At 43.1% G+C, this 26,618-nt stretch overlaps 4 protein-coding genes across 8 annotated transcripts; 1 reads left to right on the forward strand and 3 right to left on the reverse strand.

The window, feature by feature from the left end:
• Positions 1–4,985: 4,985 nt before the first annotated feature.
• wipf3 (WAS/WASL interacting protein family member 3) lies at positions 4,986–11,918 on the forward strand. Of its 2 annotated transcripts, XM_080484192.1 has the most exons (9): positions 4,986–5,107; positions 5,212–5,390; positions 6,669–6,775; positions 7,745–7,880; positions 8,704–8,865; positions 8,950–9,669; positions 10,158–10,295; positions 10,430–10,534; positions 10,624–11,918. In XM_080484192.1, the coding sequence occupies exons 3-9, from the start codon at positions 6,686–6,688 to the stop codon at positions 10,662–10,664; spliced, it is 1,392 nt and encodes a 463-aa protein (XP_080340318.1). In that variant the 5' UTR covers positions 4,986–5,107; positions 5,212–5,390; positions 6,669–6,685; the 3' UTR covers positions 10,665–11,918. The 2 variants fall into 2 exon arrangements, with proteins under 2 accessions (XP_080340318.1, XP_080340319.1); XM_080484193.1 differs by having other exon boundaries at positions 5,043–5,390.
• Positions 11,911–15,546, reverse strand: LOC308122409 (peptidyl-prolyl cis-trans isomerase FKBP14-like). Its single transcript, XM_080484194.1, has 4 exons — positions 15,221–15,546; positions 14,173–14,324; positions 13,625–13,752; positions 11,911–12,790 (listed from the first exon to the last, which is right to left on the reverse strand). The coding sequence occupies exons 1-4, from the start codon at positions 15,412–15,414 to the stop codon at positions 12,632–12,634; spliced, it is 633 nt and encodes a 210-aa protein (XP_080340320.1). The 5' UTR covers positions 15,415–15,546; the 3' UTR covers positions 11,911–12,631.
• Positions 15,547–15,622: 76 nt separating this feature from the next.
• LOC308123144 (uncharacterized protein) lies at positions 15,623–23,223 on the reverse strand. Its single transcript, XM_080485469.1, has 18 exons — positions 22,896–23,223; positions 22,270–22,390; positions 21,890–21,999; positions 21,661–21,780; positions 21,374–21,418; positions 21,222–21,248; positions 19,969–20,040; positions 19,780–19,842; positions 19,636–19,662; positions 19,484–19,528; positions 19,312–19,347; positions 19,161–19,241; positions 18,963–19,059; positions 18,716–18,855; positions 18,447–18,566; positions 18,029–18,158; positions 17,365–17,467; positions 15,623–16,491 (listed from the first exon to the last, which is right to left on the reverse strand). The coding sequence occupies exons 2-18, from the start codon at positions 22,370–22,372 to the stop codon at positions 16,422–16,424; spliced, it is 1,389 nt and encodes a 462-aa protein (XP_080341595.1). The 5' UTR covers positions 22,373–22,390; positions 22,896–23,223; the 3' UTR covers positions 15,623–16,421.
• Positions 23,224–23,597: 374 nt separating this feature from the next.
• On the reverse strand, positions 23,598–25,516 carry LOC308122468 (cytochrome c-a). Of its 4 annotated transcripts, none has more exons than XM_080484282.1 (3): positions 25,367–25,516; positions 24,900–25,074; positions 23,598–24,448 (listed from the first exon to the last, which is right to left on the reverse strand). In XM_080484282.1, exons 2-3 carry the CDS (start codon positions 25,066–25,068, stop codon positions 24,288–24,290), a joined length of 330 nt encoding a protein of 109 aa, XP_080340408.1. In that variant the 5' UTR covers positions 25,069–25,074; positions 25,367–25,516; the 3' UTR covers positions 23,598–24,287. The 4 variants fall into 4 exon arrangements, with proteins under 4 accessions (XP_080340408.1, XP_080340409.1, XP_080340410.1 ...); XM_080484283.1 differs by having other exon boundaries at positions 24,900–25,077; positions 25,367–25,504; XM_080484284.1 differs by lacking the exon at positions 25,367–25,516 and adding an exon at positions 25,189–25,312.
• Positions 25,517–26,618: the final 1,102 nt, after the last annotated feature.

The raw sequence follows: 26,618 nt of genomic DNA on the forward strand, positions 1-26,618 counted from the left end.
CAGACACCATTTAACAAGAGAAACTGCTTTTAGTGGTACAACATGACATCTGGATGATGTAACTTCTCTGCATACTGCTGAAGAAATATGAGCTAAGGACACTACAAAACGTGCTTTTCATCCTAGTTATTGTTCAAGAATAAAAGATCATTCAATTCATTATTAATCTTAATACACTAACTAATATAAAACCAAGATCATTGGATGTGTTAGGAGGCAAAACGGAGATTGTTCTGACATCTCTTGCACACATGCACTGATACACCCAGCGGTATTTTGAGGATAAAAATGATTATTTTTGCTATAATTTTCAATGTTTTTGAAATTGTGCAGCTTTATTGATTACATTCTTGTTTGAAAAGTGTTCAGGGCTTATGTTTTCGTGAGCAGTCAAGACATTGATCAGAACAGCTTGCTGACTAACAAGTGGTGGAACTCAATCCCCTGAGGCCGACCGTCTTTCAGCTTTGCACATACAGAATGTTTTGCCCTTTATTTGGTCATCAAACTCCTCTAGTGGATCTCCTATTAATGGCAATAGAGATGTAGGACATTGGGATAGTGATTACAGAAATGTGTGTAAAATTATGTTATTCATTTAATCAATGACTTATTTGTGAACAGAACTCCTTCTTTTACCTGATCTAAGCGGAGCTATTGGTACGACAGCCATGTGTATTCTTTTTTTTTTGGGATATATATAATGCGCCATTTCACATAAAGACATCACTGAGTAAATAAAGTGAAGTATGAAAAAAAGTTAAAAAAATTCCATGCAAAATGTAACGGATGAACATGTACAGGAATTCTTTAGTGGTAATAGTTTAGTAGTAACTTTATGGCAATAGTGTTAGATAATAGTGTTAGAGCCATCGGATGGTGAAAGGCAGGTTAAATTTTAGTATACTGTATTTTTTGCTTCTTTAAATTCTTGTTTATTGAAAACTCAACACATCAATTAGATTAACCATCACAAACCATCTAGTGATGACAAATTTCACAACTTTTTGAAGACTGTAAGATATTCCATTCTCACTTTTTCTTCATCGGCCTGTTGTACTGTGGTGTCCCATCAAGATGAACACACACTCCTACAGTTTATAATCACGTATCAACTTCAAATGCATGTTTTGGGACGGCGAGGGAAATCGGAGAGCCCAGGGGAAACATGTAAACTCAGAAAGGGCCCCACGGTGGTCTTCGATTGTGACTCCTGAGGTGGAAACATTGGAGCACCGGGGCGAGGAGAAGCAGGAACCTCCGCCGAGGAGACACGAGACTGCGGCGGATGAAACTGGCGCCAGTCCAAACCGCTTCCTCTCACTTAATGTGAGCTTACAACAACTCCAATTGCACGTCTGGTGCGCTAATGCGTCCTCATGAGTCGAGTGACTTCCTTCGGCATAAATGCACACGCGTCTCATAATTTACAGGTGCAGGCTGGCTGAGATGCACCCAGGTGATTATCAGCACTTTAATCGCGCTAATAAACGTCCCGCTTTGCTGTTCCACTCCTTCGTGTGACAAATCAAAGCCTAAACTACTGGGCGGCCAGAAAAAAAGCTGCATAATTTGGCTCCATGTCCTGGGTTGGGTTCAGCCGATACAAAGAACTCTTTTCTTTTTTTTTTTTCAATTTGATACCGAAGACACTCGCGCTCCCATGGGTTTGGCGATGTTGCCATGCAACCACCAGCCCCGCCCACCGCAGCCCGTGGATTCACCTGAGCGGCGGTCACATGACCGCTCCCGGAGCGCCTCGTCCAATCAGGAGTGAGGACAGGTATGCAGAGAGGAGAGTTTCGGAGGCGGAAACCTGTCTGGATGAGAAGAGGAAAGTCACTCCTTATAAATATGTCAAGCTCCTTCAGGTTTTCCTCAACCGCTGCCGCAGAAGATAAGAGATAATTCCCGGGAAGAAGGCAGGAAGAGTTTTGATGGAGGGGAAAGTGATGGGGCAGGACACCTGGCTCGTGCGTGGAGTGGATATTTGTGCGAGGCTTTGAAGGATTGTCGTCTGAGGTGATTCAGGTGACTGGCTGCTGGAGAACCAGGCTCAGAGGGCTGAGTGCTGCTGATAAACATCTCAGCACAGCCACAAGTTTACACCTTTACACTTTGATTTTGGGTCGTTAAAGGCACCCGGATCCCCTCGGTTACAGCTCAGGTAAGTGCCTCGGACTTTTGTGTTTGTTTGTATTGTTCCTCTGTGAATCACTGCCTTAGTCTGAGCTTCTGCTCTCACGACTCATTAAACCAGTTTGTCAAAGCAGCTAAACATGGTGACACTGGTTATTCATAGGATTAGTTGGCAAGACTTTGTCTCACACGAAAGAAATATGAGGAAAAACTACATTTTGGTGAGACTAAAATGATCTGCAATTAAATTCAGACAATTAATGTCAATATTCTAACAAGGATTCGGAATGGTATGTTCTAGACATTGGTTTAAGGTGGAATTACTTGACTCAGAGTTCATGAATTTACAAAACAGTGAAGTGTTTGGTAAAGCTTGAGAGCACAACTACAGATTGTACTATCTCTTTCTCCAGGCGCTGTCCTGCTGTCAGACATGACAGAAAGGCCCAAATGGTGGAGGGCATTCCTGCCCAAGTGGAAGACTGCTGCCTCCAAGGACTCGGGTTCAGTAGCCACCTCTGGCTCGGACATTGAAAAGCAAAAAGACCCCACTGCCGCTGCAGCCAAGACCCCCACTGGCTCGGCCCAGAGCCAGCAAGACTCCTACAACAGCTGTGACGTCTTCCTGGATGACACGTTTGACGACTCCCATCTGGAGTCCATCTTCAATGAGCAAACTTCGATCAGGAAATTCACAATTTCGCGATCAGGCCGATTCAAGGACAGGCAAAAGATGCGCTCGACGCTTCCCCCGACGGTGAAAGAGACTGAGAACGTGGCACCAGAGAAAGAGGACACACGGTGGCAGTGAAGAGAAGAATGGGGGGTGTGGGTGCTTTGTCAAGATGCTTCCAAGAGACTGAAGCGTGTGAAGATGCTTCGTTCTCTTGAGGCGTGCCAAGAAGTTGATGATGAAGATGACAGGCATTGAAACTCTTGAGCAAATCTTTAATGTGGCACAAGAACTGATTGAATCGATGTTTCTCTTTGATTTGTGCCACAGATGTTTACAGTTACACTGTAAAGTAACGTTAACTATATCTGTGTCTGTTTATGATGGTTACTGAACCATTCTGCCAGTGATATTGGACAATCGATGCAAAAAAAAGGGCAGATTTTCTTTATAGATCTCTTCCTGTACTTGTTAAAAGAGCTCCATGGTTTTTATCTCAGTGCTCGAGATGTGCGATGTGCTTCAGGAATACAGCTCTTGTATGATATCTGCAATACTGCTGCAACAGGAAGTCTATATATTTAATAATGAAGGACAACTATAATGTTTTTTTTTGTAATGCTTATGCTAAGAAAGTTGATTCTAAAGGGTAAGAAGGATTTCTATGAAGGTGTACATGGTTTAATTATATGTGTGAGTGAAAAACGTCTGCCAGCGGCACAGCATTTGTTGTCGGCTAAATGCAGTTAATATTTTGATGACGAATAAAGTATAGCGTATTTATTTACATACGGGACCCTTAACAAAGCTATTTGCTCCTGACATTTAATGAAAAAATGGCATAAAAATGAATGACATAAGGCAGGTTTTCCTTTCAAGGACCAAGTTGTGTTTTGGATTACCTGTGAATACGAACCTGAAGGTAAAATATGATAAATATACACAATATCGGCTGCAGCTAGAAATGTTTCTGTGTGCTTCAGCTTCCTTTACGGAGATCCACTGGTGTTTGTTCTGTCCAAACATGGCTGAAATTTGGCTTTGGATAGTCTTTAAGAACTTCATCCCAGAAAAAAAGGGGCCAATTAGAGTTTATACATAGAGTCAATGGCCGATGTCAAGGCCAGGTCAGAGTTACGTTACCAGTTTAAGGGAGGAGCACGCCTGTGTCACTGCATTCCTTTCTGGCTTTTAAAGTTTGAGGTGTGTGTGCTTGTATACTTACACCTGCATGTCCATGGAAATGCTTGTGTCTTATGCACACAAAAACAAGAGGGTGTAATGACACTGGGATCTTTGAAGTCAATGCTGTGTAGTTACATCTCTGTAATTACAGTCCAAGAGTTATTGAAAAATGACTTGAGTACTAATCAATGATGAATAAAAGCTTTGGACTGGGCAAAAGGACCTTTGGCCTCTTCAGATATGTTCGAGAGTTTCAGTGTTTGTGTTTGTTGTGATTTTCTTGGACAGAATGTTGATGCACAGTTGAGGCATACTCTGCATTTTATCTTGTCCTTTTGGCCTCTGGCACGAAGTGGACTTGTTTGTGGCCAAGTGAAAAGACAAAAACATGGCATTTCTTGTTCATGACTGATAAAGTAGGATAGTGAGATCATGAACAAAAGTCACGACACTTTTGTCATGATGAAAAGAATCATATTACAGATACAAAATGGCTAAAATAAATGTTTTTAGTTATAGTAACAGACTAGGTAGTTGAGCATCTGGTCAGGTTGGGATAAATGCTGGATAAATGAAATTAAATGAAAAATATATTGCCAACAAAATATATTGGCAACAAAATGGCCATGTATTTATCTAAGTTGCCATTTAAAATCAGATTTAAAAAAAAATTCTTTATAAACACATGAATAGGGTTGTAATACATCAGTAAAAACACTAGAGGGCGAAAGTGTGCTGACATGTCTTGAACCATACACTGCAACATGTTTTAAATATGTATTTATCATTAAAATTCATTCTTTGTCATGCTTGCATGATGCATTATTTTTCTTTTTTGTTTCTTTTTCTTTTATTTTTTAACTCCCTAGGCCAAACTGGATTTGAGGGAACGGTCTGTGGTTCTACTTGCCCGGAATGAGACGATGACATTGAGCCAGACCTCCCCCCTCCCTCCGCGCCTCTCTCCATTGGTCCAGTGAGGAGTCTGGGCGGTGAGGTGCGGTGCGGTCCTGCACTGCGCGCCTCCCGGTGCGTCTCACAGGGAATGAACCGGTGCAAACAGGCAGGGGCCGTTGTTTCGTGCGATCCGGCGGGTGTGCGTCTTCTCAGGTGGGGAAAACAAACCAACCAACAAAAAAACAACAACAAAATTAAAAAAACAAAACAAAACAGGGATAAAGTAGAATGAAAAGTTTTGGAACTTTTTTTTCCAGGTGTTCTTTGGAGCGTCACAGTTTTCAGCAGAAGTCAACACAAGCGATAAGCGGCGTCCTTGCTCACTAAAAATAACTTGGGAGACTTTCTTACTCACTGTCCCGCTATGAGAAGAGCTCTGTAACGAATTTTTTTTTTTCACTGACGCCTTTCCAGTAAAAACTGGTCTTTTGTGAAGGTAAGAAATGTTTACATGAAGGATTTCTTTTCGCAGAAGTGAGTTTGTTTTGTTCATCGTAGGAGTTTGTTTGAATTGTACTAGTTCTAGTTAGTTGAATAGCTTCTGTTGATATGCTTTTACTCTGTTATTTGATTGGTTTGAGTTAGTCTTTTTAATATTCCTCTTTGTCCTAAATAAATACATTTTAGTCAGACATTTTCCCACTGTCGCATATTTGGTTTGTGTGTTTACGAATGGGAACAAACTAAGTTTTAAGATCCTTTCCTAAATTAAGAATAAGTGACTCGTGTTAAAGCTGCAGCAGTCCTCATTGCTTCACCTCACAGAGGAGAAGATACTGCAGGCCAGAGGGAAACAGCAGCTCCTCCGAAAGGGCTCAGCCACACAGAGTCCAGCTTTGCCCCTTTTAAAGATCAAACCTGGCAGTGTGGCTGCTTGACACAGATATGAAGATGGAAATAGCAACAGAGGACAGTCGACCAGTTGCAAAGAAGGGAAGCATGAACTGCACGGGGTCACAGTGGACAGGCGAGGAATCAGACACAAAAACAGGTTCTGTTCAGTGTTTTATTAAATTGCTGAGGAGGCACATGTGCAGACTCCACAAAGACCTGGATGTGCACAAACCTCTGGCTGTTTTCAGTCCTTAAGTCATGGCAGACAACTAATCAAGAATGTACGGTGGCAAACTGTTGATATGTGAGTCACCATCAGTCTGTAACATCATACTGGATCGCAGTTATTCCTGGAAAACTACTGTGGATATCTCTTTTTGGGCTTTGTTTATCAAAGTTGTTGCTCTAAGACATCCTGCCTGATGTTCAATGTAGTCTGGAGGGAAAAAAAGGACAATGTGTTTGCACGCTGTTGCATTTTCCTGTGGACATTCCTGAGTGTGCCTTTTCCATTCAGTCACTGCAGCGAGGGCCTTTTGGTCACTGAGGGTTAGGGGTCCATTACTTTTCACACAACACTCACCATTGTTCTGGTCTCAAGTTCTGCCTACTGGTGCGGCGGGAAGACGAGTAGCAGGGGCGTTCGGGAGGGGATGTGTTAGATTTCTCTGGAGAGGATGGAGTGCTCGCTGTTTCCTGTTTTGTGCTGTACGGTGGTGAAAGCGCTTCCTGTACAGGGAAGCGGGTAGGAGGTCATCCAGCGCTCCCCTTTACACAGCCGCAGCCTCGGACACGGGAAGAGAAGAAAGAGAACCCCCAAGAAGCTGTTCTGTGGCTTTGCATTTGTTTCTAATAACAGGCTGTTTATTGACGTCTGCAGGTGTGTGAGACATAAGCATGCCGGCCCCCCCTCCTCCTCCTCCTCCTCCTCCTCCACCTCCCCCAGGACCCCCTCCACCTCCTCCACCCAGCGCTGCCCTGCCACAGGTGAGTATTTCTACCCTTCCTCCCCTCAGCTCTCTCCAGTGCAGTCTCACTCACTCATGGATCCTTTTTGTTGACCATCAACCAAACACCTGGAGGGTTTTTTTGCATTATTGATTGAGCTCACGTGCGCACACACACACGCGCGCACACACACACACACAGAAAACGTCGGTGAGCAGACTCTCAGTAGCAGAGGAGTGTTATATTTCCTCAGTGGGCTCACAGTGTTCTCATGTTAAATGAGTTGCTGCAGCCGTCACACAAAGCCCTGGCGCGGAGGGATGGCTCAGTAACAACACTCTGACTTTATGAAGATATGAGAAGAAAAAAACTGTGTATAAATCTATAGTATATACATTAACAAAGTTAAACATCTTTCTTTTTTGTTTGACTACTTTTTTCTCACTCTCTTGACGTCCATCCACCAATGTCTACGTTTATTTTGTAATATATATTTGGATTTGTTTGTTATAGAACTGAGATGTGTTGTACACTTTTAAACTTTCTTATAGCATAAAGAGACGGTAAGATGCAAACCTACAACCTTAAAGTGGTCAGTCAGAGGTATACTAACAGTTTCAGTCCATTGATATGTCTTCTATAATGATTTATCCCATTGGGGCCACGGCAGTGGCGCTGATCCCATCGAACTCTGAAGACACGGTAGTCAGTGAGCAGGTCACAGAGCAAATACAAACACCTAAAGGTAATTTAAAGTCACAAGTTAAATTCAACTGTAAAGTTTTGGACTGGAGTAGAAAACCAGAGTACACAGTGAGAACTACTAAATGCAAAGCGAGATCATGCAAGCTCCAAACTCGAATGCTCTCAAACCTGGATTCAAACTGGGAGCGCTCACCACTACGCCACAATGCAGCCCGGTTCATCAAACGCTGTCAGAAAATTGCTAAAGTGACATATTGAGATTATAAAACTTCTATTTTTTTTTTGTTACGTTTTGTGTGACAGTGTCCGTTTGAGCCTCCGAAGCTTCAGTGTGGTGCAGGAGGAGGAGGAAGGAATGCCCTGCTGGCCGACATCCAAAAAGGAGCCAGGCTCAAGAAAGTAACTCAGGTCAATGACCGCAGCGCCCCTGCTGTCGATAGTAAGTTGAAAGTCGCCTTACGATGTTTGTTTCTTCCACTCAGCCACTCTTACAGTGGAGGGGGGCTTTGCATTTTGAAATATGGGAGTGTGGCGGATGAAATATGTCAAATATGTAATGGATTAGTTTGAAAGACAAGGGAGTAAAAAAGAGATTATTTTGTTCAGTGGGAGGATTGTGTTGGTCGAGCTCTTAAATTCCCGACATTAAAAAAAAAAAAAGGTGAGTACAGGCCAGGACACACTAGAAAGTGATGCCCTGCAACACAATGCAGACCAGGCAGGGAATAATGAAGAATACACCATGTGTCCTTCCAAAGGCAAGGCTTTATGAAAGTTGTGTGCTTTTGGGTAACTGTTCTGTTTTATATTTAGTGGATTTTATAATGTTTGATTGAAACTATTGTACATTTAGATCTGTTTCACTTCAAGACGAAGCCCATTTCTCTTCACAAAGGGTTAAGTTGACACTGTCAATGAAAATATCACCTCTATCTCTCTGGACTGCAACAAAACTGCAAATGGAACAGTTATGACAAAGTTTCAAAAGATGTTGAAACAGTTGCAGAATTAGTTAAGTTGAGCACCTGAAACGCTTCATTTTTGATCATGTTAGAAAAATTGCAAAACGTTTTGCTGTAAAATAGTCCCATAACTGTTGCAGATTTCTCAAGCCCATTTTGAACCTTTCTAAATTATGTTGTTGTAATTTAGAAAGTGCAAAAAAACATGAAATTGTGATGACAAAATGATCTTGACGGGATTTAATGAGTTTGTGACGAATGTGTCCATGTGAATCCCCCACACCCCCACCCCCACCCCAGAACCCAAGGGAAACAGTGGAGATCTATCTGGAAATGCTGGTGCCTCTCAGAGCTCATCGGGTGGGGTGGCACCCATGGGACCGCCCCTGAGTGGGCTGTTCGCTGGAGGGTTCCCCACTCTCAGGCCAATCGGACAGCGGGACACGGCAGGCAAGACCTCAGGTTGGTGCAGAATCGTAGATGGATGCACGTTCAGTCATGTGCAACCACGTTGAGCAGTGAAGTGACAGTCTGTGTGTGTTGAAGTGTTTCGATCGAGCTCCTCAGCCTCCCTGAAGCCTCTGTGGAACCCCCCCGCTGCAGCTGACTCCACCTTCGCCCCCGACCACCACCGGATAGCAGAGCTCCAAAGCCCCCCCCACCGTCCTCTCGCTCCCTCGTCCTCTGCACCTCCCTCCCCCTCCCACAGCAGCAGGCAGCTACCTCCTTATCCCGCTTCAGCTCCGCCCACACCTCCACCCGCTCCCCCGTCGGGTCCGCCCCCGCCTCCCCCGCCGCAAGCCTTACCTGAGCGTCCAGCCAACCGGCCGCCGCCACTTCCCTCCTGCCCTCCCCCTCTGCCTCCGTCCCAAGTTACCAAGCCCACATGGCTCCCCATCCAACACTTTCACCACACAACTGTCCCCCATCCCTCCACACCTCCTCCGCCACCTCCTCCGCCAGTTTTCCAGCCTCTGTCAGCCTCCCCGGGGGACCGCTCCTCTGGGTGCTTCTACCTGCCGTCTCCTTCCCCGGCCTACTCTGAACCTTCCAGATTTCCAATTCTGCGTGACAGCCCCCTGGGACCTCCTCCTCCACCTCCTCCTCCCCCACTCCCATCTTCCTTTACACCAAGCTGTCCATCCAACCTCCCTCCTCCACCACCCAAAGTGCCCCCTGTGCCTTCGCCCGCCATGCGCCCGCTACCTCCCTCATACCCCTGCAACGCCCCCACCCGGCGGCCCCCGGCGGTGCCCAGAAGTGCAGGTAAGAACTGAACTGTTTGGTGTATTTTATATTAATAAAGTAATGTATTTAGTTTAGTTTACCGTTTTACTTTAGTTTTGTACTTTGGTGTCATTTACAGTTTTAGTGCAGTAGAGTTTACGTTCGCCGCGTGCTTGATTTTAAAATCGATTTTTAGTTCACTTTTGTTTTTTAGTTATGTTTAGTTTGCAGTTGTAGTTTATTTCGGAGTTTAAACATTAAATCTGTAATCATCAAATAAACAGAATTCTCAACGTGACATGGACATTTTTAATTTGAATCACATCAAATTAGATTGGATTTACACTTTTGTATAGAATTAAAACGAAACACTTACTTAGTATTCTGTTACTGTACGCATTGTTTATTACTACGAGGTTGAACAGACGCGGTGTCCATCAAATACTGCCTTTTTGTAGTTCTTCTTTAACAGAAATATTCATGTTGCTGGTTTTTATTCGCCGATGTCCGACTCCTCTTCTTAACAGGGGTGGGTCGGCTCGCCCCTCCTCCAGCTCCTCCGGCGCGTTCCCCCAGCACCGAGCTCTCCACCCGCACTCCTCCGCCTCCACCGCCGCCTCCCCTGCCCCCATCCAGCCTCAGGAACGGACACCTGCACAGCCTGGGTAAGACGTAGACCGTCGACAACACATCGAGTGTGATAAATAGAATTGCAAGATGAAATTGCATTTGACAAAAACACTGCCCATGGAAGATCTGCAGCGACTTACCTGTAACTTAATGCATTGTTTTATTTCAGCTGATGACTTTGAATCGAAGTTCCAGTTCCACCCTGTGGAAGACTTACCCCCGCCTGATGAATTCAAGCCGTTTCCAAGGATCTACCCCAGCAAAGAAAACAGAGGTAGCGCCTCAACTCATTCAGAATTTCTGTCCTCGCCCTGTTCCCATTGGCTGAGTTCTCCCTTTTCTTCCTCTTTGCTGTTTTTACAGTAAACCCAAAACCACCTGCAATAAGGACGCACCTCAGATGAGTTGAAGTCCCACCCTGAGCTTCGTCCCCCGAAGTGATCATCGTAAGAGCCACGCGCTTCATGAGATATGCCATGCAGTTGTGTGAAGACAAGTGTCAAACCGGGTCTGATGGCGCTCTGACCTTTTCCAGTGTGGAATGTTTTGAATGTGCATGAGGAGGAGGCGGGTTCGCCCAACTCTCGCTCTGCTCACACTCGACATGCGACAGACACACAGAGGCGCAGACCCTTTCACAACCGTGTCTTCCTACTTTATTCAATGTGACTGTCTTACGGTTAACTTGATCATTTCAGTATTGAAAACTCATTTGAGACTTTTGTTGCATTGCCTTGAAGTTGAAGGTTTTTGTTTACCCCCCCCCCCCCCCAAAAAAAAACAAACATCTTACATATATAGTGAGACCATATGGAATTGTATTGCATTATTAATAGAAAAAAAGCGATTTGAATTTATGCAAAGTAACTTTTGACAACTTACCTGCACTGTAAATCATAAAGCAGAAGTTCTAAATATTATTTTCTTTAAAAAATTAATTAAATACTCTCATCTCCTCTTCAGTCTGGACCCTGTCCCTGAAAACACGGTTATAAAGTATCATCGAAAAGTCAGCCTGAAGAGCATCAATAAGTTCATGTCCAGTGTAATTTTGAATCATCGTCCTAAATAATAATGAAACAAAAAAATAAAAATCTCTTAAATTCAGAATGAAAATAAATATTAAAAATACCTAATAGCTGTTGCTTATAAAGCTATACATCTCTTTTTATTACACAGAGAACTGTTGTGTAAACTCAAGTACTGCTACCCTTTTACACAACACTTAATGATAACGATGCTCTGAAAAGGCTCTCCTTGAAAATGACTTTTTAAGCAGAGTGAAATATGGAAATTCCACATTTACAGTAACAACCAGAAGCTCTCTTGACTGAAGTGCATAGCGCACACCCAATTTCTCTTAAAGACACAATGTGAGAGTGTTATTACGTGTGAAGTTTTGGAAACTATTCTCTTGGACTGCAGGGTAAACTGAACCTCGGGTGCCTGCATATCAATGTATATAGAGAATAATGGTGCCGTTATCTATTGATGCATTTTTCCTGACTCTGTATCCGTTTTAGCGCTGATGTTTATAATATATGAGGTGTAGGATCTCCTTTCTCGAACAGACTAATGTTAACACTGAGAAAACAGTGTCACCTACTGGATCAATGTGTGATCACCAAATAAACCAAAGTCTTTTTGTTTAAAAAGTTCACCTGTTCTCTTTATTGCTTTAAATACAAATTCACATACATTACGTTTAACACTGATGTGTGTGTCAGGTCTTAAAAAAATAGCACAATATTAAAACAACAGTTACTCCAGATGCTTCCCATGTTAGTTTTCTATCTTATCTCACCGACAACTTACTGTCGCGACAAACATTCGCAAAATATATTTGAGGGTATTAGCGGCACATAAATCATTTAACGTTCAAGGCCTTTCCTGGACAATGGATTCTGTTCACACACTTGTCAGTTATTCCGACTTGTCAAACACAAGCGTTTCAAATTACTTTAATAATTGACAAATCTCACCGAGGTCTTATAATTATATTTTCAACTATAATTAGGACAAACAGTCTTAGATTAATTACACCAGCTTCTATGCAGTTATATGATCAAAATGTCTGTTTAACACTAGGAAAATTGAATTACAAAGAAATATTCTCACAGAAACCACAGTTAAGAATGGTCCCCCCCCCCCAAAAAAAAATATTTAATAAAATTAACCCTGAAAAAGATCACCAGCTACATCAACCCATCAGCTCAACATCTACCACAGTATGAACACTTCTGCACACAAAAGTAATGGACACAAACCACGCAAACATAAAACTGAAACAAGGCTGAAATAGTTCAGATATCATGAGGGTTTCTTTGCACATATTTCAACTCTTGGAATCAGGATAGAGCCTCGCGGGACGTCAGAGTTCATCGTGTTTATAAGTGAACTCTCTGGAGGATATAAAGCCGTCCTTGTTCGCATCCTCTTTGGCGAAAATATCCTCCACCATGTTCTCATGCAGAGTGTCATTAGGAGGGTAGCCATGGCGCTCAAACTCCTTCTTCAGGTACACTTTCACCTGTCAGATTAAATGCGACACATTTTAATTTAGGTGTTAAAATGAGATGACCTTCATTCATTGTGCTCAAGCGAAATATACATGTTGCAGTAACGCCATTATTTTTTAGGGAGCATAACATGAAGCAATACGAATACAGTCAGGAGACTTTTCAATGAGATAAATACATTTCATCTATACATACGTAAAACAAGGAAAGATTTCCAGTCTTTTTTTTTTGTTATACATTTAAATTTGGAATTTCGAGGTTGTTAACATGCATGACAGCAGTATCTCAAAATAGTGTCATTCAGATTAAATTAAATTAAATGATCGACTCTTTTTCGTCTACATTTTGTCAGTGTAGAAGTAATTTATAAAAAAAATGCAAAAAAATAAAAAACATTGGTGTGCATCTAAATATGGAAAAGGTCCGATTGCACAGAATAGTAACGTAATAAGATTGCAAAGAATGATGACAATGTTATATTATGTACGTGTTGCTGTGGTGAGTAACACCTTAGACATAACCATGCTAGATTAAACAATACTTGTTTTATTAGTGAAAAGTCTGATGGGATGGGAGGGTGGAGCTGTGGTAGCTTTTCCTTTTACACTGTGAACAACAATTGATAGTTTTAGGGCATTATTGCCCCTTTTCATGATGTCTTCACTAAACTATATCAGTGCGGAATTAAATCTGCATTTTCCTGCACCCGTTGCTGTTTATCTTCACCAGGTTTGATCATATTTGATATGGACAAATAACAAGTCTAACTGCATTGCTCACGGTCTGATTGAGAGTCTTTTAGCTAAAGACCTAAAAACATTTGCTGTTATTGTTGTTGTCCTCACCTCTTGCTTGGAAAGCCTCCAGTCATCATTGAGGTCCATCTCCTGGAAGGACTCGTGTGACCTCGGCCCATTTCTGATCTCCATCACCTCGATGATGAAGGTCAAGGTGCTTTCTGGTGGGATTTTTCCTGCAGAAAAACAAAAGAGGAAGTCAGACGAAACTGAAACAAAGTGCACTTTCTCAAGAAGGAAACAGTTGGTTTGACACAATAATGAATAATGCCACGAGGTATTTGTCAGAAGTTTTTTGCATGGGAAATGTTAGTGAGGCACAGACGGACATGTGTTATTGGTTAGGCTGAGTTGTGCTTACCGGGAGACAGCACAGTATTGTTCACATGCTCAGCGGTGAGAAAAAGTGGACTAATGTCACTGAATGAAACCTTCATTCAGTGTGGGCGTCCTAGAAAGCCATTCAAAACAAGACAGGTATGACATACACGCATGCAAATAATACACAATGCGTCATATTGACAAACATTTTACAAGACTAAAGGTGAGAACATTTTCATCAGCGTGCAGTGAAGGTTTGGATGAAGCGATGGTACCTTTTCCTTCTTTCCCATAGGCCAGTGCCGGAGGTATGATGAGCTTCCTCTTTTCTCCAGCGCACATGTCCTGCAGGCCTTTGTCCCAGCCTTTGATCACTTCTCTGATGCCCAGTGTGAACCATACCGGCTGATTGTCTCCGTGCGTTCGACTAGCAGATAAACACAGACACAGAAACATGCCCGAAGGCCAGAGTAAAGAATGAGGGTCCCACAGAGAATCAAAGTGGACCTCTTGACTGTAATCAGGATTTTCAAAGCATTGACTCAAACTGTAAATCATGGAATTCTTTGAACTGTGTCCATGTCCATGTGGCAAAAAAAGGAGAGTCAAATCAATGGACATGCAGCAACTGATTTATGCCATCACGTCACTATTGAAGAACAAATCTGTGAGCAACATTTCCAGCCCCTTGTTTAAACATTATCTTGAAGAATGAAGTCTGTTTATGCAATATGTGCCAACTTTATTATCTGTATGACTGAGTGAGTGTAAGTTTTGTGAAAAATTCATTGGAGACATGTCCTTTTTTGTACTACAGTCAAACATAAATATCAGTTTTTCTGAAAAAAAAAAAAAAAAAAAGACTATTTTTGAGTTCATACAACACAGGCCTAATTTTAACTTCATGAACTACATAGATGTGTTCATGGAGCTGTAATTACTGCTCAAGGGCACATGGCAAGTTATTGAGATGTTGACATTTTTCTATTGTGGCGTACCCACCACTGTTGTTGACTTTTGTTTCAATAGATTCTTTGAGATGAGGGAGTCTCTATTGAACACTTCTACTTATTAATCCCAGACCAGGAAGTTCCAGATGTTGCAGCAACACAGGCACAGATATAGCACATTAAAGTATAGGGGTAGAAGAAAAAAAAGGAATTACAATAAATGCAGAAACTATATATATATATAGTACACAAGATGTACTTTTCTTCAGAGTACATCTGTATTTCTTCTGCAGGCTTGAGCACATGGTCCCAACATTACCTGTGCACGGCCCTGCTGACCTGCAGTCAGTCTGAAAGATGAAATTAATCTTACGTGGAGTGAAACACGGTTCCATTCTCGAAGGATCCCTCGTGATGCACCAGCATGATGTCTCCATACTTGGACTTTCTGTGGCAGATGAAAGGTCTGTGCAGGACATCTATGGTCACCTCGGCCTCGGGCAGCTTCCCCCCGCTGACCGCCACCAGCACGGAGGAGCAGAGCCAGCTCAGAAGACCCACCAGCATGCTGACACCAGCAAGTTTCGGAGGACAGAGCAGAAACAGCCCCAAAACTTTACGAAATGTGCAGAAACTGCAGCTGTCGGAGCTCTACGTGGCAGTGAAGTCTCATCAGGCAAGTTGTTGCAGGAAGCTTTTCTCTGATTGGCTGCTTTGGGGCTCGCGCGCCCCGCCCACAGGCACTCCCCTCATCTTCAGACACTCCCCAAACTCTGAAGTTTGTACCTGATCTTTATTAATCAGACAATGTTTTATGAAATTTACAGACATGCAGGCAGATTATCAACTATTCACAAGTTACTGTGTTCATTTAGTCGTAACTTCATGCTGCTGCAGTATTCACAAGTTTTCTTGGTTTGCTATTGCTCGTGACAACATGACATTCAGTTTCCTTCTGTCGGATTAGTAGTACATTCATTTCTTGTGGATTGCACATTTACAGCACTGGTTAAAGCAGTGCATTGAAACACATCATGCATTGCACGTCATGAATTTATAAATACATTGCACATGAACACACACATTTACACAACCCTGATTTGCATACTACAGAACATATAGTATCTTTAATGTCACTGCAATTTAAAGAAAGGTTTTATTTCCCCCTTTCTTCATAAAAACGCAGCTTATTTCTGCATTAACAGTCAGCAAGTCATACACATTGAGTTGAGTTGAACTGTACGTAATTCATATTAACTTGTTCAAATGGTTCCCACTGTCACCAGTGTCTGTAACAGTGCTGCAGCCGATGGTATGACAATAGCAAGGAGCTGTTCTCTGAGGCCAGTACAAAATGAAGCCCTCAAGGAGGGGGAGCCTATTTCAAGCTGACTCCCGTAACGTTCCCCCGGCTCAGAGTGGACAGAAGAGCTTTCTCTTTCGTACTTCTCTCGCTCTTAGTCCACCAGATATCAATGCAGGGTTTGACTTCAGTTGCAATCCGAAGTATCATCCCCTTGATCAGGAAGAGGAGTTGCAAAGATCTACTGTGTCCATTTATTAAACGCTTGAATTCAGGTGAAGTACTTGCAGCCAGTTGAGTCAATCAGGCAGGAGTCTGTGCATCTGAGATGCCCAAAGGATCTGTGGAAACAGAAAATATCTCAGTCATTGCATCAGTATTTACGCTTCATTCCGACATATATTTAGTTGCTTTTAATTAAAACTTTGTCAAGTTGGCCACGTCCAACAGCAGAATATTCACTTTCTTTTGCTAAGGGCGAGAACCAGGGAGATCAGCAGGCTTGGCTCGTCCCAAATATGAAAACTTGTCACATCTCGCAACAACTGGCAACATCCACCATGGATGCTGACACAGGGTGGAGGGTTGGTGTGACTATTTAAATGGTTTAAAATACTGAGGGAATATGTGCACCCTCAAACATTTAAACAAATGTTAAAGAGATTCAAAGTTTGAATGTTTTTGTCAAAGTGGCCTGGTTAGTTTCGTTGATCGGACTCCAGGTTTACTAAATCTTCATTCCAATGAACTTGTTTTGGAGCCATTCACACAGGGGCTCACTTGTAATAGTTGCATACCACATATAAAGACTAACTCGATATGTCAAATGAAAGCATCGAGCCTGCATGAGAAGTGTCATGTTTTTCACTATCTAAATGAATTATTACATAAGACAAAGCTGATGAGGGGGTATGAACGGACTGAATGTGCTGTCAATATTACTCTAAATAATTTCAACATAGGTATAAAAAAAAGCTATTTCTATATATTGCAAAACGAGCAGAGTGGTAGAATTTGTGTGTCTGAAACACTTGGCAGGTATTGCCAAGACAATACACCATCCTCCCAGGATGGATCCAGTATAGCTATAACAACTCATTCAAATAGCTTTTGAAATACGGGTGCAGCTAAAAGTAAAGCAAGTACATCCTGAATAGCAAAGTGTACTCGAAAGCAAGGCGTGTATTTGCTGTGGGGTCTGTCAGTGAGCATACCCAGGAAGATAGGATTTGCAGGTCTGATAACCGAAGTCCTTTCCGTCACACTCCTCCATGCCTTCGTGGCGGTATCCATCCCCACAGTAAGCCCACTTACAGTCTGGAGTGATGAAAGCAAGAGGATAAGGACAGTGTAGTGACAGAGGCAGGAGGGAGGAAGGATTCGGGGGGGGGGGGGGGGGGGGGGGGGGGAGACGTTACTAATGCGTTTGGCACTGCGAACTGTTTCAGCGATGCCAATCCAGCATTTTCTTGCTAATTGAATTGAACAGAGGCAGAGAGTAAAGAGAGGATGGCAGGAAAAGAGAGTGGGTGAGATTAATGAAAGATCAAGGAAAGGTTTCACAGGGCCTGCTGCTTTTATCCTTTGCCACGTGGGCTCAGACTCGGTGGCGCATTGTAGTAAAGCCCTGCGGGGCATCTCATAAACGTCTGGGTGTAACAACATGGGGTCTTCTGCCAAGAGCCAGTCGACTTTGTAGTTGGAGACCGTGTCTGTTTATTTGGCCTCACACAAAACGTGCACACAAGGTTCACAGCACAGGAGCAGCTTAATCTGACAGCAACAGGAAGTCATTTCTTAAAATTCTTCCTATTAATCTTCCTGCTTTGCTTCGTTTCCTGACATTTCGACACGTGTGAAAGGAAACATGTAACTCACTGAGACAGGCATCAGTGACAATCTGGTTTCCATCGTCACACTCCTCTCCGTGCTGCGGCTGCACTTTCCCATCGCCACATGCGCCAACTCTGTCCGGAACCTTCTCTGTAGACTGGAACGGCTGGAAGGGCTGGATGGAGAGTAACAATTAGAAAATGCCGAGAAGTCCCACAATGGCCAGTTTGACTGCAGAGACTATCAGAAGGGATGTCAATGTATTTAAGTAAAGTGGATGAAGATTTAAAAGATGTAAATAACCGGGTACATATCATAGTCATCAGAATAATCATTTTAAACTAGAAAAGTTCAGAACGACCAAAAAGCATCCTCCAAGATTGTCTCTAAAAGAGGCTGTGGAAATGTTCTCCAGTTTCTGATTTGCTAAAACACTAATGCATCCTTTTTTCTTTCTTTTTACCTGTATGGGCTTCCATCCATCTTTATCTCTGAAATACAGCATCCTCTGATCCTTCCTGAATGCTATCGAACTGTCAAGTTTTAAACGGCCCATCTCCTCCTCGCTGTTGACCACATATATCTACACATACGCCCATACAAACAAACATACACACAAACACACACACAAACACACACACACCGTTAGCAGCCGAGTTGATGTTAATCAAGTAATGACACGGACTTTGTTTGGATATTGAAGAGCTGCACTGTGAGGAAAGAGGCTCTTACTGCAGTGACTTTACTGGCACCGCGCCGGTCTGTGTAGCTGCCGTACGGTGCATTATTTGCTCCAGGAGTTGTGTCACAGTCGCAGCGACCTGCTGGACCTGGAAGACCCTTTTCTCCCTTTTCTCCTACGAGATAGAGACCTGCCAGAAACACACAGTGCATGAGGTGAAAGATGGAAAACGCACACACACAAAGGTCAGTGTGATAATTCCAAGTAAATGGAAGTCAATTGTTCGTGTTTCTGTACCGGAGGCAGGAGGTCCTGGTGGTCCTGGGTGACCGTTCGGCCCTGCAGGTCCTGGAGGGCCCATGATTCCTGGAGATCCAGAGTGGCCCTTTGTGCCCTGGAAATTAAGGAATAGACACAAAGAGAGACACACTAAAGATGGTCGACATCGAAAGCCAAAACACAGGAGCAATTTCTTTGTTTGTGTTTTTCCTCCACCTGCTTGCCTCTCTTCCCCGGGCGCCCAGTTGGTCCTCTTCTCCCCGGGACCCCTTGGCCCCCCTTTGGTCCCAGTTCACCCTTGAAAAGGAGCAAAGTGAGAGGAGCAAATCATCAAATGAAATCAAATCGATTTATTGAGCTTCCCTACCTTCTGGCCGAGCATCCCTGGCAAACCAATGGACCCCTGAACAGAGACAAATCAAAGCTATGGTCACATGGACGACCAGAGTTTCACTTTATGTTGAAGAAGAAGCAGCGTAATAACATTGTTCAAAGTGAATTTAGAGCCCGCTGTCAAAGCAAGAGCATTTCTATCAAACCTTGTCGCCTTTTGGTCCGGCTGAGCCAAGATCACCACGAGCACCCTTTTAAGGAAATAAGAGAAAATAAAAAGATGAGAAACTTGTAACAAAAAAATAAAAAGAAACCTGCAGAAACATGAGGCACCTTGAACATGTCATACAGGATTCACCTTATCTCCTTTGTAACCAGGTAAACCCTGAAAAGACAGCAAACACATAAAAGAAAAAAAAAAATCAAATATAGGATAATACAATAACACCCAATCCATAAATTTGCATAAATGTACCCGTGATGTTGCAAACATGTGACATACCTTTGTTCCCGGTGGCCCTCTCAGTCCTGGTAAACCCATGAGTCCTGGATCCCCTTTCTCGCCCTGTAAGCATAGGATTTGTTGGTGTTACATAGTGCATTGCTCATAAATAAATGAAGATGAAGCATTCTTACACGCTACTACATTAAAATATGAGTCCATGTCTTGAGGGAAGGCCATGACAGTTACCTTTGGTCCCTCTGGGCCGGGCCAGCCTGGAGGTCCTTGTTTCCCTGGAAGGCCTGGAGCTCCAGTGCGACCCTGCAGAAACATCACTCACTGAAACCGTTGATGCATCTTGTACCCCTCGCTCATTTCTATTAAAGGTGCATGAAATTAAAGAATGTGCCAGATTTATAAACGCTTGATGCTGAAGTTGCATCATCAGTAAGTTTAATACCTTGATCACATTTAAAGCTTTTTACCCCTATCCTGTCACCAGAACGAGAACTATGAGACTATTTATGATATTTGTAACATGAGTCAAAACACATCAATATCAAAGAACTACATTGAGGGTTTAAGTTATCTTGGAAAAATTGTCATGAGCACTTACAAACTACAAATATTTGGTTAATTCTACAACAATGAAATCAAAATAAATCTGTCAATCTGGTAATGTCGGTTAATTAAGATCTTATTTTCATGGTTTACTGAGGAAATACATGCACAAGTCCATCTGATCTCCAATGTTTAGCTATAGAGGAGGAACCGCTAGTGCAAAGCATCAACATCAGTGTTGCTAAATATTGGACTGCATGAAAGCCTCCATCGATCCGGCTCTGCTGCCAGTTCCTTCTGAGCAGAACAGCCAAATATGTTATGCAACAACCCTCACATCTCTGTGACACCTGGACCAGTACCGTGGAGCCACTGCCACAGGAGCGCCGTGCTCTCATTTAGCTGGCCCTCATCAAAAAAAAACAAAAAAAACGCAGCCTGTAGAGACACCACGGAGCTGCTGCTGCTGCGTGTGTGGAGTGATTTATCACGGAAAGAAAAAGCACTTAGGGAGATTAAAGTGCAGAAGTGGAGTGCTGAAGAGGCTGGATCAGCAGGACGCAAGTCCCGTACAAGGACTGATGGAGCCAGGCCAAGAAAAGAAGAAGAAGAAGGAAGAAAAGGGGAGCAGAGGAGAAATAGAGAAATGGGGGATAGTGAATGACGGGAGACATCCAGGGATGGTGATCGAGCGCCGCTGCGTATTTGCAGCGGCTACCGTGACTAATGTAGCGTGACCCATTTAGCAGCTGCGGGAGGATATTTCTGAGCACATCAATAGACAAATCACATCAGCGAGATTGAGGATCCATCCAGGGGGACAAGGGAGACAGCGAGAGGGAGAAATTCAGATCCCATTATTCCAAGGACATGCGAGATGGACCAGAGAAAGAAAAGGCGGACGAACGAGACACGAGAGAGGAGGAGGAGGAGCAGCTCACCTTTGACCCGGGACGTCCAATCTCTCCCTGGAGGAGGACAAATGAGGGGAGAGGAGACGCGGCACTCGTTAGAGCAGAGAGGAACACAAGGACACGCACAAATGCTTCTGCAGGAAAACTACATTAGGGACATAATTCACAAAAGCGCACACCTTCTCCCCCTTTGGTCCTCTTATGCCTGGCAATCCACCATGACCCTGAAAAATGATAGCAAATTTATATGCAGCTCACATCTCTTATTTTGAGCACAGGACATCTGAAAAATCAATAATTGAAAAATGTCATTTTGTTTTATTTCAGTGCTTTGTTAACAATATTAGCATTTTCTGTTCTTAAAATGACAACAGCAACCTAAAAAAAAATGATTACTGCTCTGAGATTTCATCTGAGAAGAAAAATAAATATCAATCTTGCATTTTCCTGTGAAGCAGTTCCTTACCTCTGGGCCGCTTGGTCCAGGTGGGCCTGGAGGTCCAGGTGGACACCCTTGAATCACCGGCTTCTGTTTCTCCTGCACCCCTCCTCCAAAAACACTTGGTTCCAATAAGCTGATGGCATCCTTCAGCCAGGCAATCAAACAGAAAGTAGGTTTTCAACGAGTGGGTTACAGCAGGCGTGTGAAATGTGGGGTGTGTCATGCAAACAGGTGTGTGTTTGTGAGGACCTACAGGACTGCCTCGCTTCCAAAGCTGAGGCGGAGGAGGGAAGAGCGGCGGCGGAGGAGGTGACATGAGACAGCAGGGGTCGAACTTCATGGGCTCATCCAGCGAGCTGAAGGCTGAGAGGACGACACACACACACACACACACACACACACACACACACACACACACACACACACACACACACACACACACACACACACACACACACACACACACACACACACACACACACACACACACACACACACACACACACACACACAGCAGCAGCAGCAGCATCAGGGACAGTCTGCCAGGAAGTGTCACAGCTGCAGGACGAACTCAGTACACTCAATACACTCTCCAGGGAGTGTGTGTGCAGCACGGGCTCACATACTCTTTACCTGAGTGGGCTGAGAGGAGACGGTCGGCATACGAGTGATGGGACAAAGTCCATGCAGGACACAGAAGGATGTGAAAAGACACTGCAAGTCTCACCAGGTCCATGCTGCTGGTGCAATTTCCCTGAAACACACACAGGAAGACACACACAACTTATCACTCTATTCCTGTTTCCTGCAGCCTAATGCAGTCACTGGCAGCTGACACTTTTCTTTTTTTTTTTTTCCATCTGAAGAGTGTCACTATTTCATCACTCCATCCCCCCCTCCCCACACGCACACACCCCTCTCCCCTTATAGCACAATAAACTTGTTGCAGCGCCACACTGCAGCAGATGCAGACCCACCACTGTAATCCCAGCCGTCACCAGCCCCCCTCTGAGCCAAAATTAGACCGATGGGAGGCCACGCACTGGCAGAAGTCATGTCAACAATAGTAAGACAGTCACACGTCCATTCACACAAACGTTTTGAATGCACCTGCAAGCAATGGGATTTTTTTTTTCCCATGCAGAAATTACAGCGAGTAACCTATTATCAAAATGTAATAAAAAAAAAAAAAGCACCGCTTTACATTCAACCAATGTCCTCTACATCCATGTCCTTTCAATCAAGAGGGTCTGTCTTACCTCCCACTGGTGTAGACACGCTGTCTGGAGCTCCTCTCACCTAAATGAAAAGCTCCTCTGACATTCAGCGCACTGTTGCTGATCTTGACAGCTAATACATCTGATCCACTTATCGATCCCCACCGCGGCTCAATAGCAACACAATTGTTGAAGGAGGAACACCCCTCTTTTTCTGTTTCTCCCAGCAGAGGCCACAGGGAGCAGCCCACCCTCAGTCCCCCAGGATCCTGATCAGATGGAGCAAAAGGCCTCCTGCATCGACTTCAAGTGATCACTGGAAGGGTCCGACACTTTGAGCCGCCTGCCTTCACTGCCGTCACGTTTTCTCACCACATTTATGCTGATGGGCTTTTTTTTTTTTTTTAAAAAGCAATGGTGCCCTCTGCTGGATGTTTTAGCTTACGACAGAAATAAATCAAACAGTCCTTTATATTATTGAGTAACTTAACTTCCCAATGTTTCCTGTGCGGTATTATAAGGAACAACAAGGGGAATTAATTCTTACAGCACAGATAAATATATTTAAATATGTCTAGTGTTATTAGGATGGATTTGATAAACTATTGCTACGCCTCTGCGTCAGTTGAGTTCCTGTGTGAGCATCAGTTAATGTGTCTCTCTCGCTCTAGTGTAGAAGATTAATGGGTGAAGGTGTAGAGTGGCACTAACAGGTAAAATAATGAATACACCAGTGGTTGAAATATCATCTCAAAAGCAAAATTTGACAACAAGGGTATTTTATTCCTAATTTTATTTTGTCCAGGACAGTATCAAAGTCATCTAAACATACGAAGACAGAAAGAATAAAACAACGATTCAACAGAAAGTACAAATATGACATGGTTTCGTAACTATTCATTATTGGACAAAGCCGATAACAAAATAAATTATTTAACTACGAAGGGGCGTATTTAACGAAAAGAAAAATATGAATCTCTAAGATTTCTCAGTTCATTTATCAAACCGATATGAATGTATAAAATACATGAATAGAAAGGAAACTCACATTTTAAAGTGCAACCTCATTGTAAATATAAAATCCATTACCACCCATTATAAAGTGAATAAACAAGGCTTGACGCACACACACAAAGACAAATGGAAATAAAAATGTAAACACAAGCTGGAATCCACCGTGCGGTGAGAGTTTAAGTGGCAAAGATGCAAATTTTGGCATTCATGTGCACGCGGCGGTAAAAGAAAACAATAAGGTCCCAGAGAAAGTCGTCTCTTTAAGAAGGGTTGATGAAGGAATGTCTGAAAAATCCACGAGCTGCAGGAAGGCTGACTCATAGGATGATTAAAAACAGCCCCATGCACACAAAACAATGTGGCAGGCTGTGTTGTAACAAAGAAACATGTACTGAGGGAACTTTTAAATACTACTTTATTTCAAGTGTCTTTGGGTTTAGAGGTGGAATCCTTTAGATAGGATATAAGATCCTCTCGTTCTCTTTTCTTCCTGATCCCAGAGAAGATCATCTTGGTACCGGGAATGTACTTTTTGGGATTTTGAAGGTAGACATTCAAAGTTTCTTCATCCCACGTGATACCTGGAGGAAGGAAAAATGTGACATTAAAAAACACCCCATGAAAGCGGCGTGTTATTTGCATTCTCAGGCATTCTTGGATATCTGTGTCAAGGCTTTTATTGCCTCGAGTCGGAGCAGACAGTGGAGTGGTGGAAGCCTGTTCAGACCTGCAGCTCAGGCTGTCGGGTGTAGAAGACGGAAGCTGCTGGAACACTCCCTCAAATATTACTGAGTGGGAGCAAAGAATCCCATAATATTGTTCATGTATAACCTCACACCAGGAGAGTCTCCCATCAAGGCAGTACAGATGAGTCACTTCTGACATTTATGATTGCGCAAGATCTGCCTTCTTATGATAACTACTGGTTTTAGAATTTTCTCTGTCTATTTTCAGGCTCCAAGTATGTGGTGTAAATGAATGTACATGAGGATTCCTCGAGCCTGTTTGAAACCAGGTGTCAGTGATCCCCACCTTTATCGACGTTGGCCTGTGTGTATGAGAAGCCATCTGCCTGGCCTGTCTTCCTTCCGAAGAGCCCCCACAGGTTGGGTCCAGTCTTGTGACGGCCCCCTTCCTCCACTGTGTGACACTGGGAGCACTTCTGGACAAACACCTTCTTCCCTTTCTGGACGTCCCCCATGGCGAGCTGCTGGGAGGAACAGTAGAAACATCCCAGTTCAGTCGTGAAGGAAGAGAAAGGAAAACACCAGTTACACAACCAGTTGGAAACAGTGAAGCAACTCGAGGGTTAAGAATTTACCACAAAAGTGTTGAATTGTAGGTAAATAGTGGGAACAAATAGATTCAAGACCAATGGACTTATATAAAGAAGAAAACGTCTGTTTTGAAAAGCGGACACACCAGTTAGCTGTTTGTTTACAACCCTGGGTGGAAAATGAGGCAAAAAAACAACAACATCCTGGAATCTGATCTCCTACCGTCAGTAGCGAGTGTTGCGTTCAAGGACCTCGAGGCAGGAAAACACCGTTTAACAGAAAAACTCCCAAGTTCAGATATTTTTTGCTGTTGCTCGCTAGCTTGAAGTGTGGATGTTTTTCTAGTCGCACCGGATTCGGATCTTCAGGATCTCAGATTTCGGAAAGGGTGCGGTTTAAGCGAGTTGGATAAGAGGTGTGGGTCACACCCACCTGCAGTCAGGTAAGGTCCCTGTGTGAGTCATGTGTGGTTAGAACCTGCTGGATCTGTCCTCACTGGGACTACCACAGGTTTTATATCACCAGAATCTATGAAATGACGTGTTTTTATTGCGTGAGGGCAGTTTGGGGGATTTTTAGACAACCATAGCTTTGTTTTATTCTTTTTCTAACTTATATTTCAACAATATGATGTTGTATTTCAAAATAAAATCCATTTGATGAGTTGCCTCATTGATTTTGTCGATCATCCCAGGACACCGCTCAGTTAATATTAGAAAAATCTGATGTGTCATTTCAAAATAAAACAACAAAAAACAAAAAAAAAACAAAGTAGTTGCTGGACTCCAACTGAGAAAGTCACCTGAATAGTGGACAGATGTGGTAACATGAAAGTATGACGAAGCCGTTTAAGTTTAAAGAAGTTGAATGTTGTAAAAGTTGAATTGTTTAAATTGATGAAGATTTTAAAGACGTATAGGCGGAATAATGAGAATGTGTCAGCTCACTGAATGACATCCACCTCGGATGGTTCATTATTTTCCAGATTATTTCCCCTGATATTCTGACACATTTCTGTGTGTCCTGATGTGCCTCATATCCCTAAAAGTCTCAGGTATCATATCACAAAGTTTGGGGCCATAGTATGTGAGGCATTGTGTTTGTTACAGATTTATTAGATGGTAATGGTGATATAATAAACCATTCCACTTTCCTTAACAAATATAATATTACCTGTGGTCTTTAAGAATTCAACCAAATATGCAGAGCGATTCCTCTCCCATCGATTCAGCTTATCAAAAGTCATATAATGTATGTAAACACCCCTGTACCTTTTGTAATGAAGCTGACGAAACCCTAGAACATTTGTTTTTCTCATGTCCAGTTACTCAAACCTTTTGGACCGACATAAGGAAATGGCTGTCACTAAAAATGTACGATATTCCATCGTTTGATCTCTGTCACATTCTTTTTTATATGGGGGATTTGAATAGGGGTGTCTCTGATATGATAAATATAATATTACTTTTGGGTG

Source organism: Lipophrys pholis (genome assembly GCF_963383615.2).
Source record: "Lipophrys pholis genome assembly, chromosome: 17".
NCBI lineage: Eukaryota > Metazoa > Chordata > Actinopteri > Blenniiformes > Blenniidae > Lipophrys > Lipophrys pholis.